The sequence below is a fragment of the Pygocentrus nattereri genome, chromosome 5, assembly GCF_015220715.1.
Source record: "Pygocentrus nattereri isolate fPygNat1 chromosome 5, fPygNat1.pri, whole genome shotgun sequence".
NCBI lineage: Eukaryota > Metazoa > Chordata > Actinopteri > Characiformes > Serrasalmidae > Pygocentrus > Pygocentrus nattereri.
In genome coordinates, this window is record NC_051215.1 from 38,438,340 (window position 1) to 38,454,579 (window position 16,240).

General features: G+C 40.2%; 1 protein-coding gene and 1 long non-coding RNA gene across 17 annotated transcripts in view; one reads left to right on the forward strand and one right to left on the reverse strand.

Annotated features, from left to right (window-relative positions):
• The window catches only part of LOC108442265, a 117,845-nt gene that overhangs the window by 65,701 nt on the left and 35,904 nt on the right, over positions 1–16,240 (forward strand). The gene's annotated exons all lie outside the window — the stretch shown is intronic.
• pax2a (paired box 2a) overlaps positions 1,209–16,240 on the reverse strand; it is a 36,381-nt gene continuing 21,349 nt past the window's right edge. For 5 of the 16 annotated variants that reach the window (XM_037538725.1, XM_017723371.2, XM_017723398.2 and 2 more), the window contains 4 exons: positions 15,849–15,969; positions 6,278–6,379; positions 4,279–4,365; positions 1,209–3,832 (listed from right to left, as the gene is read on the reverse strand). In XM_037538725.1, the coding sequence (XP_037394622.1) occupies positions 3,756–3,832; positions 4,279–4,365; positions 6,278–6,379; positions 15,849–15,969 (387 nt within the window). In that variant the 3' untranslated portion in view covers positions 1,209–3,755. Of the gene's footprint in view, positions 3,833–4,278; positions 4,366–6,277; positions 6,380–9,872; positions 10,083–15,848; positions 15,970–16,240 lie in introns of all 16 variants that reach the window. The other 11 variants (XM_037538724.1, XM_017723314.2, XM_017723353.2 and 8 more) reach the window with 3 other exon arrangements.

The window sequence follows — 16,240 nt, forward strand, 5'->3', positions numbered from 1 at the left end:
GATATTATTAAGTACAGATGCTTAGAGAAATCTGATGATCATTTTTTGGCCAGTTTATACAGTTTTTACCAATCACAGTAAATATTAGCATTTAATTTGTTATAAACTGGAAAAAGTAAAGCTAATAATAAAAACACTTGAAAACATTTTAAAACTCTTAAAGCAATGAGCTACATGTTGGAAAGATTCTGAGAGTTCTAAATGGTGTTGCTGGAAGTGAAACAATAAAAAAGCAGGAGAATTACTGTGTGAGTGCGAGCGCGTGTAGCTGTTTCTCGAAGCGCAGCAGTACAGGGCTGGGGCCCCTGACTGGGTTTGAGGAGCCTGGAGGATGACAGGTGCTTTTTGTAATGCCTTGCTGATGAGAGCCAATCAGCTGATTCCATTCAGCTTCTTTTTTTCTCCCCCTTCTCTCCCTTGTTGTCATCTGGCATGCTAAAGTAAAGATGAGCCTGATTGACAGATGCATCCGGGTTCACAGTTTATTGGTTTCAACAAAAGAGGCAGATATGCCAATTTAGACAGGGTAGTGACAAAAAAGTTTCCATCTAAATGGAATAATTTTACCACTGGGAATTCTCAGCTGGGGGAAGAGTGGAGACGAGCTCTTTTTCGTTATTTTAACAAGGCCTGAATGACAAACATACGACAGTAAGAGGCTGACAGAACAGCAGCTTTTGATGCTTCACAGGGGAGCTATGAAATAAACAATAGGCAGAGCAATTGAATTACAACTGGGTTGGATTGTCTGCTCGAGCAGGAGGAGCAAGCAGTGGTGTGCTGCTGAGAACCCAGCATCATTACATATCTCTGTCTCACTCTCCCTCTTTCCCTGTTTGCTTCTACAGAACTGAATGTTTTGTACTATATATCATATACAGTATATTACAGTATCAGTGTGTGTATTTTAGGTGGTTTTGAAAGATTTCTACACACGTCTATATATATGTATATGTGTGTGTGTGTGTGTGTGTGTGTGTGTGTGTGTGTGTGTGTGTGTCTGTATCTGTGTATGTACCCATACGCATGTGTGTGTATAACGGACTCTGCAGGATTCTTGTGCCTTCTCTCTCATGCTCTCTTTGTCTCGCTTACCATTTTATGTACACTTTTGTGGTGACATTCATAAAAATTGGGACCTTATCATGTCCTTGAACCCTTAATGGTTCTGTCATGAAAGGGTTAATAATAAATACCACTCTTACAGGTTGACATACAAAAAATTTATTTTTCATGTGCACAAAAAAGGAATTGGACAGAAGTGGAACAGAGCAGTGATTGAGGCCACATGGCTTTTGTTATAGATTCTCATCAGAAATTCTTGTTATGTCCATGATATATCTCCTGTATCATTTTAACAGCTGGAGGAGAACCATGTCCTCTGCCTTGCTCTAATGATGTAGGTCCTTTCTGTCTGCCTCTTCTTAAAAGACACGAAATGAAGCGCAATGAGTGAGACAAAAAAAATCTCTTCATTCTAAGCGGGACAGCACTTTTGACCTTTTGAAACTGTAACAATATTCATCCATTTATTCTTAACTGCTGTTCTCTCTGCTGGTGTATGAAGAAGCAGAAAACATTTTTTTTCATGCTGCTGTGTCTTATAGCGAACACTTTCAGGTCAGCATGGCTCAAGAACCTTTAGAACCGTAAAGTTACAGAATGCACTTCAAATGTGGAATAAGGATTGCTGTAAGGAAATCCATCAGAGCAGTCCATAGAACCAGGTGTGCAGAATGCATTTGTTCGTTTGTACAGACTTGCCATCAATAAGAGGCCGTGGGAACAACCGGAATCAGATGTCAGATGGAACACGATAGTAAAAGAGAATACAGAAAGCTGTTTTACTTCATTTGCATAGTGACTTAAAAAATTATGAACAAGTCAAGAAAAACAGAACCAAACGTACAACCAGCCATACATGTGATGGGCGTCATCTGAAACCCACAGAATAATAAATGACAGGTTTCTTTTTTTTCCTTTTTTTCTTTTTTTTTTTTGTTGTGCTTTAGTGCACAACACGTAAGACACAGATGTATGTATTTTTTTTTACTCCTGTTCAAATCGCATATGTACAAATGGAATCAGTAAATTAGTACGATACTGCAATGGTCAGATGTAGATGATCTTATATACATAGAAGAATTGTCTTCACATTATACACAAATTCTACAAAGCAGCAATTTGTTGCAAATGACATAAACATTAAGTAACCCAATACACTTGGTTCGTGTACACTGTAATGTTGTCTTTGATGGACCTTTTGCATTTTGTTTAACATTACCACATACAATCAGTGTTGACTACTATTAAAACATAATACTGCTTTATTAATGCATACAGAAACTGCAAATAAAATATTAAATATCAAACTATGTCTTTGGCAAATGTGGTAAAAATTACATTCACTTTACATTTCCAGGAGTGTGTAACGTAATGAATCTTTTTCACTTCTGTCTCGAATGTCCCACCTAGATTTAGAGAAAAATTGTGATCAACAGCAAAAATGTTGTGTTACATGCACGTCTACCTCTCAGGACTGGAGCCAATGTTTTCACCCATACGTTTGAGGGAAAGGGGCGGGGGTGATAGTAAGGCATTACTAGGAGTGTGTTATTCATGATGACATAAGAGTCGAGAGCATTTGTTCTATTAGCATGAGCAGTGTGTTTATGCAAAATTACTTCTCAGTTCTAAATAACTGAACAGAACTAGTACAAATCATAGTGGATTACTGATATGCCATTTATAATTCATTTATTTTTTATGTATACATTTTTTTTTTCATTCCTACTGAAGTGAAATGAAAAAGAGATGTACAACATATGTTAAATTATTTTTATGCCACATAGTTAGCATTTAGAATGAGAAGTTGTTTATGCATGTAATCTGGTAAACGTTGCTAGCTCAGTGTTCTTGTGATTAAATAGTGCAAAAATGAGCAAAGCATAATATTAGTTATGAAGTCAGAACTGAATGAACTGCAAGACAGAAAACTGGCATCAAATGTAAAAAAAAAAAAGAAATGAGAAATTCATAAAATCCAAACACAGCTATAACTTAATAAATTCATTTCTTTTCAGACCATTTGGAATTTTCTTTTTTTTTATTCTTAGTAGTCAGATTTTTACACATGATTGTGTATCACAGAAAAGAATGAACGTCTTTTGCTATCGTCATGCCATCATTCAGAGGCAGCAGATGACTAAACTGGTCATTATAGTAGGGGTTTGAGTGAAAGTCCTCTACTGCAGTTCTCTCCTTCTCTGTACTCCGTTCATAATTGATGTGTCCGTGAGAGGTGAGACAGTGATAATGGTAGGACATTGGCAAAGGACAGTCCTAAATGCCTCAATCGATCCTTGGTCAGTGATACTAAGTACAGTATGTAAAGGAATGCGTTGATGGAAAAAAAAACACATCACTTGTTACTTTGTATTTTTCACACGGTTTGTCATGTTTTATATTTTATAATATATATATTTTGTATAATCTTTCAGAGTCTTTTTCGGAAAATTGCTCAGTCAGTTTCCAGCACATCGAAGAACGAGGGCTCTGGTGTCGATGATCAGGTGGTCCGAGAAATGTGTGAGGCAAAAACCCACCGCTGCTTGACCCTCTTAATCTCAGCTTGACCCCGGGAAACTGAAGATTGTAGAGTCAAGTTCAATCCCGTGGACCTTAATGCCATTCAGACTGGTACAATATGGAGGCCACGACCATGGTGCTGCAGTTTGATTGGGTTGCCATGGTAACTAGTGGCGGTCATAGGCAGTGGCAGCAGTGGGAGGGGCGGAGCCCCGGGATGCGGCACTATAATAATAAGGGGAACCTGGAAGTTAACAGAAGAGCGGACCGTTTGAAACCACCTAGTGCACCACAGCAGAGGAACATTCAGGCCCACTCGAAAGCAGGAGACAGTACATTCTCACTTCAGCTCGGAATCAAGTAGCATGATTTGGGCTAATTTAAAAAGCCACCTTCATGTTAATAGGCCTCAATTTTGTAGGGAATAACTTTGGTTACATCAGAAATCTATCAAATGTGTTGCTACTACATCATGGTCCAGACTACATAATGCCATGATGTCAGTAAAATGAAGTAAATTATGCTCAGTGTAATCAAATAGAAGAATAAACCATTTCATGAAACAAAATGCAGACACTGGATTTTTGCGATTGTGCTGATGTTTAGGTATATAAAGTTTATTTATATAGGCCCACTATAAAAAGCTTAATAACAAAGAGAATAAACATGTAATCCAGTGCTAATACTCACTTAATAATGCAGGGTTGCTGAACCGCCAAGCCTCATTGTAAGTTGTGTATTGTGGATGGGAGTAGGGGTTTCCTGAAAAATCACTTCCTGAAAAATCACAATGAATCACACTCTAATTAGAAGTAATTAAAAATAAGTAATCTTTTAATTAATCTTAATGAAAAGTTTTAAAATAGTTCAATTCAGTTCATGCAACTTAATTCAGTTTTGCTTGATTATCTTTCCTCACCAATAGAAACATCTCCCCTTTTTGTGATTTTTCTATGTACTTTGAGCACAGCAGCTGTCCTTTATATTGTGTATGAATTCCATGATGAGTGGAGCAATAAAAATGCTCCAAAATGACTTGGAATAAAATCTAAGTTACATTGAAACCTATCTTATGGTAAAAGTTGAGAACATTTTTGCCTTCGTCTGTAAAGTCACTTAAAGCTAAGCACCTAAAACTGATGTATATCAGCACATACGTGCATTATTTCACTGCAACAGTTCTAAATACATTCTTTTTTTCTTTTTTTGATATCTGCCTTTGTGCTATCAGAGTTCACTTTCCCTGCTTTCGACAGACTTCCAAAAGCTCCCCAATGGACTCGTTCTTGCTTGCGCCCGCCCTCTTTATATAGCCTGGATTCGACTTTCAGGGAACAGCCGCAAGCGTGTCAGTGAGCAATGCTGTTGGTCCCTCCACGTTTCTTTCTTTTATGAGACAATAAAGGCTGGGGTTTATATGAAGCTGGTGAGGAATGGCTTTTGCTTTAACAGTGTTTGGGGTCTGTCACTAAATCTTAGTCGTTCGGGGACCAGATGAATGGGAGTGCACACTAAACCCGTGGCTGCTGGATTTAAGAGGATTTCTGTGTGTGTGTGTGTGACCAGTGAAAATGGATCTTTGATGAAACCATATTTGATGTACCTGTAAAGATATGTTTGCCCAACAAATGAATTCTGTCACTGAATTAAATTTACCCAGCAAAAACGGTATTCATGTTTGCAGCCCAGGGAGGCTGAATCCAGCTGAAGCACTCAACAGTGACCGCCGCAAGAATCCTTCTGTGTTTGATGTAAAATATTTTTTTGTAATTTTTTGCTCAAAGTATGTTTGTGGAGATGCTATGGGCCATGTTTTTCACTGATGCTGAGGCCAGGCCTTGGATAAAGTGTGTAAACAGTGCTGCAGCTGTAGCCGGCCTCGTACAGTATTGTACTGTACAGAAGAGGTGGTGTGTGTGTGTGCGTGCACGTGCGCGTGTATATCCGTGTCTGTGTGTGCGCTGTTTGGGGAGAGGGCACCAGTCTGTTGCCAGATTGCATCCTGTCCTGGTGGCTGGCAGTGAAACTCAAGCCGGGTCCCTCAGAGAGATAGTGATTTAAATATTTACAGGCCTTCCCGCCCTCTGTTTTGTGACCCTTAACTGTTTGCTGTGAACCTGAACTGCAGGTTAAGTAGAGGGGGAAAGAGATACGCTCTGCAGCACTGCAGGCTGGGGCGGAGAGAGCCCTGTTTATCGATGGTCCGTGAGAATGCGGGGGTGGGGGGGTGGGGGTAATGAGCGCTGGAACCCGAGTGGAACTGAGAGGAACTGTCCTATATCCCGTGCCCTGATCGCTTATTGAACAGCGCTAATTTGCTCCTACTCAGCCAATAAGCAGGCCGATGCTTCCTTACAGGTCAATTACGTGTCCGAAGGCCTACGATTCACATACAGAACATCATTGTCCTTAATAAGCCTACAGCCACCACATGGCAAGCCCCCTTTCTTTACACTGTACATAGCATTATGCTAAAAAATTATTTAGAAGACTTTTGTCTGTATTTAGTTGCCAGACTCAGGAGGCACTAGGCACAGCAGAGCTGTAAAAAGTAAGCCCTCCAAACATTTCTTTATGAACTTTATGTTGGCTTTGAATGACCTCAGGTTTGCTGAAGATGGTCAATTGGTGAAAATATTACGAGCTCTCTTAAAATTAACAGCCTCATAAAAAGAGTAATGTCACTTACCAGGGACCATTCCAGCAAGTGTTGAGGTGGGATAGCTTCCCTGCCCAGTGGGGGGGACATGAGGAGGGTAGCCTGGGAGAGTCGTACTGGCCATGTCTCGACCTGAAAAGCAAGAGGCAACGAATGTAAGAGTAGCTCCAAGACTGAGCTTCAACTAAAGAACACATACTTCCTATATGGATATTGAAAATCAGAATCCTAATTAATGTGCTGTCTTATGTTTTTGAAATAAACCTTTCAATTCTTTAGATGTGTACATTAACATACCTTACTATCAAAAACACAGTTGCTCCTTGATATATCGTAAGGCACGGTATTGTATAGATCACATCATTTTCACAGTAAAGTTTATAGTGCGTAGCATCAACTGGAAAAGAGCCCTAAGCATTAAGCAGTGCTAAAGTAACACAGTGTGAAGATATGTGACCTCGTGCATGACTACAGTAAATACATTCAATCATATCAAAATATTTCCTCTTCTTTTCTACTGTGCCAGTGTCAGTAATCACCAATAATACTTCAAATCCAAACCTCATCAGTTATCAAAGAAAGTGCCAGCAAACCAGTCACAGATGATTAGAAAGACAAACAACAAGCCTGTATTGTCCAAAACTCATTATGGGCAAACCATGCTGTGGTCAAAGATCATCTCCTCTACGCTTCGCCATTCCAAACCTGCTTACACAGTCGAACTCTGCAGCATTTTATTCTACACACGTCATCCTGCTTCACAGAGCACCACCGAAGGCCAGTTTTCACTCGTGTCTTTTTTGTGAAGTGACAGAGTTGAACCGAACTGAACGCTGTTGTTTGGCAGAGCTCTTACTGAAGACCTCAGCAACGCTGAGGGGAGAAGCGCACTTGGCCTCCACATTCAATGCCGTAATTGGTGGTGACGGCCAGTTCTTCTGGTCGAGCCGTTGGCTCTGGAACACATAAACCTTCGTCAGCCTGAGCAGGGCCTTCACTGGGCCTCCTGCCTTTGTTAGCAGAAGGTCCTGTGACAGTCATGACGGAAAGTGACAGCTAGCAGTCAAAGTTGCTCACTTTACATAATAAAAAATTGCTAATGGCATGACTGAACACATGCATGAATGTATGAGTGGGTGGGCTGACTGTGGAATATGGCTGCCATTTCTAAGATGAGTTCGACTAAAGGGGAAATTAAAGGCAATAATAAAAGCAATAGTAGCAGAGTCCAGTAGCAGTGCCCACTTAGCATTAGGTCATCAAGACTCATTCCCTGAATCTTTTGCCTATATTGCATCAGTAACTCATTTGCAAACCAAGCTGTGATCCCTTGTTCGTGTTCCTGCACAATCAACAGTCTAGCCAACAGCAGAGAATTACAATAGATATTTAAAGCAATCCTGTACAGATTTTAACCGTTAATCATTCAATTGTTCAGCATATATAAATACCAGCCTCCAGTCCAAACATACAGAGGTTCATCTTCACTAGAATGATGTTACAGTTGGCACAGCATATAAGATTAGTTTTCTACTGTACCTCCTGTACTCTGGCTCTCTGACCATAAAGATGGACAACGTGAACTCTTATTTGCATCTACGATCCAGTTCACATGTTTTTTAGTACAAGCTATCTTAAGACCACATTTACTAAGATATGCAATGTAGCTTCATTTAGCATTAGTGCGCACCACCAGCCTAATGGTAGCTCTATATTTCTCAAACTGTGAGTTGTATGGTCCGTTCTGTTTTCCTACAGATTTGGTGACTAATGCCAAACAAAAATAAAAAGCCTACAGGACAGTGCCCTTCCACCATAATCGATTTTGAAATCATTTCCATACTGTACATAATCTGGTTGTATAGCTCATCAGAAAGACATTTAAAAATTTTTTAACAGCATATATGCCATATGCCAGTCGACTGCTTCAGGCTGTGGATTATTGTTTTAGCCATACCAACAAATATAAAACTTGTAACATGTAACGCGTGGTCCGATCATCAAAGTTCACTTGGCTATGCAGCATGTCATCGTTAGCAGCAGAAAAATGACTTACACGAGACAACAGGGGTGCTATAACTTAAATAACTGTACCCACTGATGTGTTCAACAACTTCAGTTCACCTCAAGGTTTTGACATCATTTGCATAACTTGTTAAAACTACATTTATCAACTAGTAGAGGAGAGGTGGGCACAAACTAACATGAGGAGAAATGTAGCTAAACAGGTGCAACTATAACTTGCTTTTAGTGATGTTCTCATATCCATATTTTGACAGCAATTGGACAAACGTTTCTCAAAATTCCCCGTTTTTGCACATAATAGTAATTTTTTTCATTGTAAATGTTTTTCATCGCTAATTTGTCTGTTTATGACACAGAATTAACACCTACGTTGTTTTAATCACCCTCTTGGTGGTTGTTATCAGGCACTGTTTTTGAAGCATGTGAATAACACACACTGAGAGCTAGTCCAGCTAAAGTGCAGCCTCCTCACAGCAGGATTAGTTGCAACACAAAGTTACCCTTTAACTATGCCTTCTGAGACCAACAATGTGAGAAGTCCATATCCCCCCATTTAAATTAAACACAGTCTTTTTTTAAGTTGTTATACAAAAAGTCTTCAAAATGTAGATATCACGTAAATAAAATATGTTTCAATTGGTTGTGCTGTTCTACTTTGCGGTCAAAATAATATATTTGATGCTGCCTCTTTTCACTTATCATATTTTTTTTGATGCATTTATTTTTATGTATTTGGGTTAGAAAGCTCATCTGGTTCAAACTACATAGAAATGTACTGAATTAATTGTGTTTTTGCATTGATTTATAACACTTTTAGAGTTATAACTATTACTGCTCTTAGAGACTGTTATAACCTCAGTCTGTTACACGTAACCTTACCTTACATTTGCAATCACTCTGATCTTGACTGTGTTGTTCACAAACAGTACATTTTTGAAAATATGTTTTCATTTGTAGCAAAGATGATTAGTGAATTGTAGGTTGACTGGAAAAAAAATACTGATACTGTTTTACATACTTTTAAAATTATTCAGCAAAAACTGAATGAATGAATGTGTTGGGCTGTGTCCTGCTCTCCTCTTTACAAGCTGCATATAATACATAACATTTGGTTCTTAAACAGAGGGTAATCATAGAATATTTAATGCAGACATTATTATTATTATTATTATTATTATTATTATTATTAGGGTTTGGTTTTTGCTGTCTTAAGTATATTTAATTGCTAATGAGGAATTTTGAATATAATTTCATTAAAATGCTAAAATGGGTAGAGATATGTGTTTTTCTTTTTACAATTAAGAGCATAAAAAACAGATTCACAGCAATTTGGTCACTATTTTGATGATAATAGATGAGAATGTTACATGATTTTAGACACATGTACAAAGACAAACACACACTTTCTCTCAGACATAAACAAGAATGCAAGAATCTTCACCAATCCTTCCCAGTAAAAAAAAAAAAAAAAAAAAAAAAAAGCAAAAAAAAATGATGATAGGTAGTAGCTCCGGGACAGAGTAGGACAGTAGCTGTCTCCCCCCAACCAGCGCAGGGTACAATGATTATTATTTTTTTGGGTCCTCCAGTTGGGCTGTACCTGCTATAATAGGCTGGCTTGCATACTGGCCGTAGCTGGGGCCATGGTGGGCATAGGCACCGTAGCAGGGGGTGGAGGCGTCTACTGATACGCTGGGCTGGTAGGGCAACAGTTCCGCTAGGCCCGAGGCTGCCAGCGAGGAGGGGGTGAAAGGAGCCAGTGAAGCCTCGTGTGGCTCTTGCTTAACACACACCGAGGACGAATGGGACTCTGCCGGGTGGAGAAACAAAACAAAAGCCACACACACAATCAGACAATGCACAGGCACACACACAAGCACAAAAAACAAAAAAAAAATGGAATGATGAAGGATGGGTGTTGTGAATGGGATCAGTCGGTTAAAACCAACATAACAAAAAGAAAATGAAATGAAATTTGGATTCGGATTTGTCTGACTCTGTGTGTGCTGTGATAGTGTTTTTATGGTAAAGTAAGCTCTCTGTGCTGAGGCATGACTGCATTGTGCTGTGGTCTAGTCATCCAGATGAGTTTTGGAGTTTAAAAGTATCAGCACAGACTTTAGAGACATGTAAGCATGACGCCTCCATGTGTCCATGTGTATGTTTCTGTGTGTGTGTGTGTGTGTGTGTGTGTGTGTGTGTGTGTGTGTGTGTGTGTGTGTGTGTGCGCGCACATCAGTCCAATGCCAGGTTAGCAGGGGTCAAAGAGCATGTTAAGGACACACACTCAGTGTTCAGTGCAACACACATGCAGCGTGTAGGGGGTCTGATCCCCAAATAAATAGATTGGCGATACCTTAAACACACTTTGTTAAGCAACTGGAATCTATTGCGGCCATCTCCTACAGTTCGTGAATGTAAATCCCAGAGCGTAAAGAGCATTCTTCACTTAAAAGGCCCAGATAAATCTTTCTCAGCCCACACCCTTGGGCTTTTCCTTTGAATTCTTTGCTGAATACTGAGTCTGAATGCAAAGTGTCAGGCGAGAGATAACTCCTCTTTCCAGCACACAAGTGGTCTGTTTTGTTGTGTAACAACTCATGCATAGAATATATTTAATTTCTCAAAGCTGAAGCCTTGTAATGAACCTGGGAAACAGGAATTATTATAAAACAAAATTCTGGCTTGTTGGCTTTCATTATACACTAACAAATGAATTCATTTCCTCGTTATTAGGTCACTTTTGTGTGTACAGTACCTCTAAAATAACATCAGCAGCCAACAGCAAGCCTCCCAGGTCAATCAAGCTCAAATATGAGGGAAATTTCCCTCAGGTTTAGGTGTATGAAAAGAAATCAAGAGAGAAAAAACTGTGAATCATAAAACAACCCCTTTGAAACATCAGTATTAATATCATCTGCCTGATGAAACTTGGCATTTTTCATTCATCTTTGTGGGTTTGCTGCTGCAACCCAGACTACCAATGTAATCTCTCTCTGTCTCTCTCTCTGTCTCTCTCTTTCCTCATCCTCTTTAACATCCTCTGCTGTTAGCATGGTCTGTGGGGAGGGCTCTCACAGCTCCATGATAGCCTCATTAGCTGCTTCCCAACTATTGTTGTTTTACAACCGAGCTGTGTGCGGAGAATCCCTCATTAAGATAAGGCCTCCTTTATGTCAGACGCAACCCTGACAACCCTTTCAGACCTAACGCCAGGAAATCGGGCAACTTAACTGGCCTCTTTCCCACACAAATCAATGGCAGAATTTCCCTTTCTGAGCATCTGATGGCTGCATCTGCGTACAGTACCTGACTAATAAACCTCGTTTTAGGAGAGAGCTTGTTAGAGAATGTAAAATTTTGTTACCCTGCACACAAAAAAGGGGTTTAGCGGAGGTGTAAAATGAACAGCTCAGATGACTATATTGCTTTTTTTCAACAGAAGGAGATGTTGGCCATAAAGCCAAACTTCAAGACGAAAACCTTTGAGGCCAATAAAGGAGAGGGAAAGAAGCTTTTTGGAGCGAATTAGGCCTCCTGTTTTCACACGCAGAGCTCTGCTGTTGTCAGACAGACAAGGGCACCGTGCTACGCTGACCCGGGCTTAGTGTTCAAGATCAGTGAACTTTGAAACTAATCAGAAGCGCTGTTGCTTATTGTCCCGTGGACGAGCGAGGGCTGCAAAAAGGAAGGCTGTCAACCTCCTGATTACTGAGATGGGAGATAAACACAGGTCTGTGCGGAGGCTCTCGCAACAAAACACATCACGGCATCAGGCCTATAGAGTTCTCCACGTCTGTCTCTCCCTGGTGCATGGTTTCACATGGGTGCGTATACTGAGGGGAATGTGTCTGTGTGGTAGGAGGGGAGCATTTGACCTTCCTTTTTTAAACCCAGCAGCTACAGCAAAGTCACCTGCATATGAGTCTTTAGGGGATTACAAATATTTTAAAATCGCCACAACAGGGACACATTCATGTACATAACAATAACAGTTAACTAAAAACTTTGACCTCCATTTTCAGCATTCTGGAGCTACCCATTTATCATAAGTCTGCAAAACAAAACAAAACAAAAAAAACTCTAATCAATTACGACTGTGCCAAGAATTTTTGGAGAGGAGAATTAAAGTCGAATTCCCTGTCTATGTGTTTAAAAGTCATTCATTATCAAATGTGTGCTCAAAGGTTAGTGTGCTATTGTGAGGATGAAATAAACATTAATTTGGGCAGCAGGGCCTGGCGGGGCTGTGCTGAGCTGAGCTGAGACATAGGTAGTTTGTCACCGGGCCACACATCAGGCGCCTCAGCCGAGCCGGCTGCCTGTTGTTCGCTGCTCACTGGAGAATAGCAAGCCACACTTAAAAAATGGCTCTCTGGCGGATATATTTCAGCCGGAGTTCATCAGCAGCATAGGCCGACACAAAGCAGTCTTTTCTTTTCTCCCTGCCTGCGTATGCTGCTTTTCCTTCTAACTTCTCCTGCACTGTGCTTTTTTCTTCCTTTTCTTTTTTCTTCTTCTTTTTTTTTTTTTTACACAACCTCCAGACATGGAGTTGTGTTGCTTTCAGGCACAGCACTATCCCCCCGACCCACCCCACTCCCCCACCATCTCTCTGAAGAGATTTGGAACAAGGGAGATCCCTTCAGCACCTGCTCAGGTTTTCAGCGGGTCAGAGGGGTGCCCATTTACACGGTACCATCCCACTGGCACCAGGAAGACTTCCATTATATGCCTCTGCAGGGAGGGTGCTTAAGAATGTGCACTGCCCATTCATTCTAGAGGTATGTGCAAAACGGCCTTTTTAAAAAGAGGAGTCATATCTGGCAAGTGTCCAAGTTAGTTTCCATAGCCAGAATAAATCATGCCTTTGTTTTTTTTCCCATTACTGTAAATATGTCTAAGCGTTGGAATGTGAAGTCTCACTGGCCCTGATAAGACAGCAGACCAAAATAACAATACCTTTAATCTGACTTTAACGCATGAAGTTGAATAATCTGATATTTTAACTCCTATCAGGTCTATAGCCAACCACACATTACAATGCAGTGTTTCTGTGTATCTCTGTATCTGCACAGAAATGTGTTCACTTTATTAGGAATTAATCTGATTTACTAAACAGCAGTGAAGAAGAGACATCAACCTAGTCCAAACAAGGCCTGCCTGTATAAATGAATCCAACCACCTAACAGTGCTTCCTGCCTTTTCAGCTGCAGAACAGCAGTCCTAACTTCTTTCTCTAATAGGATAAACAGCGGACAGAAAAAGAGCCGCGTCTCCTTCGCCTCGTGCTGCCCTTAAAATTCCAATTTCTGTTTTGTAATGAAGAGTTCATTAATCATTCATCTTTAATAGATTATGCAAATCTCATGACATAAAATCAACATGATCAATGACAGCGTGAATTTTAATTGGCTCAGGAAAACATTGCAGGGAATGACCATAATCTGCAGCTCTATCCAATGGCAGGGAGTCATTTATTCCAAATTGGCTCTCAATGTAAATGCAGGGGGTAATTTAGCACCTCTTTTAACTTGGTCCTTATACCCATTTCCAAAGTTTATCACATGCTAGAACACCATAACATCCAGTTATTGCATATCACTCCGCATTACTTGCTCAGCACTGCATTATAAATGGAGTTATTGCTGCCAGAAGCCATTTAAAATACCATGCGCAACATTTAATATTCAAGGCCTTCCAGTAAAGAGGTTTGTGCCCAGTGCATCAAGAAGGCAGTGGTAAAAATAATTACAATATCATTTTGTGTTTGAAGAATATACATAACAATTTAATGTTCTATTACTATTGTTCATTGGTTCTTTCAGTCTTTCTGTTAGACAAACCTTGCCACACACTGCATGAAACTAAGCTAGGCATTAAAGTGTGTGTGTGTGTGTGTGTGTGTGTGTGTGTGTATGTGTGTGTCTGTGTGTGTGTGTGTGTGTGTGTGTGTGTATATATATATATATATATATATATATATATATATATATATATATAATGTAATAATGAATAGTATTAATAGTAATCATATAATATTGTAGTATTAAGCTATTCAACTATTAAAAACAATTATGCTTTCTTTGTAAGCAAAGTTTTATAATGTGAAACAAAAGGTGGTCTGCACTGAAACCCCCTTGTGGAGTCCTAACCCAGGTGCAAGAAAGGCCACCTGCCATGAGGGTGCTCCCCAGACCGAGACTGCTTTCATACAAAGGACAAAAACACACCTTTCTTCTCCAGGGGCCCAACTTTCTGGAGGGAATCCTACCTCCCACATATTACTGCAAGGAAAAAAAGCCCTTTCTTTTCGCACAACACTGGCCAGCTATCATTTGAGAAGGGGGCACAGCAATTTTCAATCATCCTGTCCTACGCCCACACAGAACTCATTGGCTTTGATGGCTCCTGCATAATTATGTGAATTTTATTAAAAGCTCAGTGTATTAATCTCAGAGCGACAGTTGGCTATCAGTAAACTTAACCTTCTCCGAGGTAATAACAGCCGCTGCAATGAAACAATATTTCAATTAGCCAGCCTGACATTAACCACTACATACCAAAAGATGACAAGTGGGGGGGATGTTACTGGAGCACCACGGAGCAATACACAGCAGAGTGCTTTTTTTCTTACCATGTGCCTGAAAGGTACAGGCTAAATAAAATTTTCTTACAACAGTCATGTTTACACAGGAAGGCATCATTGGCCGTTTTCATCCGCCGTTCCTCAGTAAGCAGAGGTGACAGGTAGAAGCCGGCACATCAATTACTGCACAGTGACTTGCTTGACACTGTCAGTCAGCACTCAGATCATCGCTTCAAATGTTCCCACCCTGCCATGCAAGTAACAGCACCTGTCTGTGGTGAGCAGTATTCTCTCACACTGTCAGTCAGAGCAGGCCCTAACACTAATCTGACCACTTTAGATATAAATGCCAGATTCACAGAGACACTCGGCTCAACTTGAATAGCTTACTTTACCACTCAACACGCCTGAAAAAAAGGTCACACACAAACATACTGGAGTTGAACTCTATTGCTAGCTAATGCTAGCTAGAATGCTATGGGCCTATGCAGAGGTGGGTAGCAACTAATTACATTTACTCAGTTGCAGGTGCTTAAGTACAGTTTTGTTGGATTTGTATTTTTCCTGAAAATTTGCTTTACTACTGCTCAAGTATATTTATGAGGCCAGTAATCTATTTTTTTACTCAGTTACACTTTAGCCATTCACATTGTTACAAATTCTATTTTGTGTTTAATTTCATTGACCCAAAACTGGTTGTCTGATTCATTCACTTATCATTTTATTTTAGACTAAAAGTGCATAAATGAACTTCAGTTCATGTGCTCAAAGATGCTGTATGAAGTTCCATTAGAGTTCTACAGGGAAGTCCTTACTTGTACAGTTCTTGTACTTTTATTCAACTTACTCAACTTTTTTGGATATATTCTTTCATATTTACTAGACCCATTATTTCACCAAAGCATCAATCCTTTCACTAGAGTATGAGATCAGACTAATCTACCCACCTCTGGCCCTTGGCTAGGACAGGTGATCCAGCACTCTTACCTGTCACTACCGGGTAGCTCTGTGACACGCTGGAGCCCAATTCTGAGCTGGCGCTGGTCGACAGACTGGGCTTGACCTCGTCCAGTCCTGGGTTCAGTGCTGGTAGTGCGTATTCATTAGCCTGCCAATGAGGGGGACACTTTAAACAGGCGCACAGAAGCACAGCTCTCTGCCTAACTCTGTATCCGAGGTGGCCAATTATAAAGCTAACTGCTTCTGAGCCACCAGTCAGCCAAGTATGTTCCATTATCATGTGAAGCCATGTTTAATGCTTTGTCTGCCATTTTTGGTGTGTAGCACTATGAGAAAAAGGAAGAGAAAAAAAGGAAAATGCGCCACCACAGAAGGCACCACCTACATCTAGGTTAATCTGCTGGCTGCTCAGGTGATAG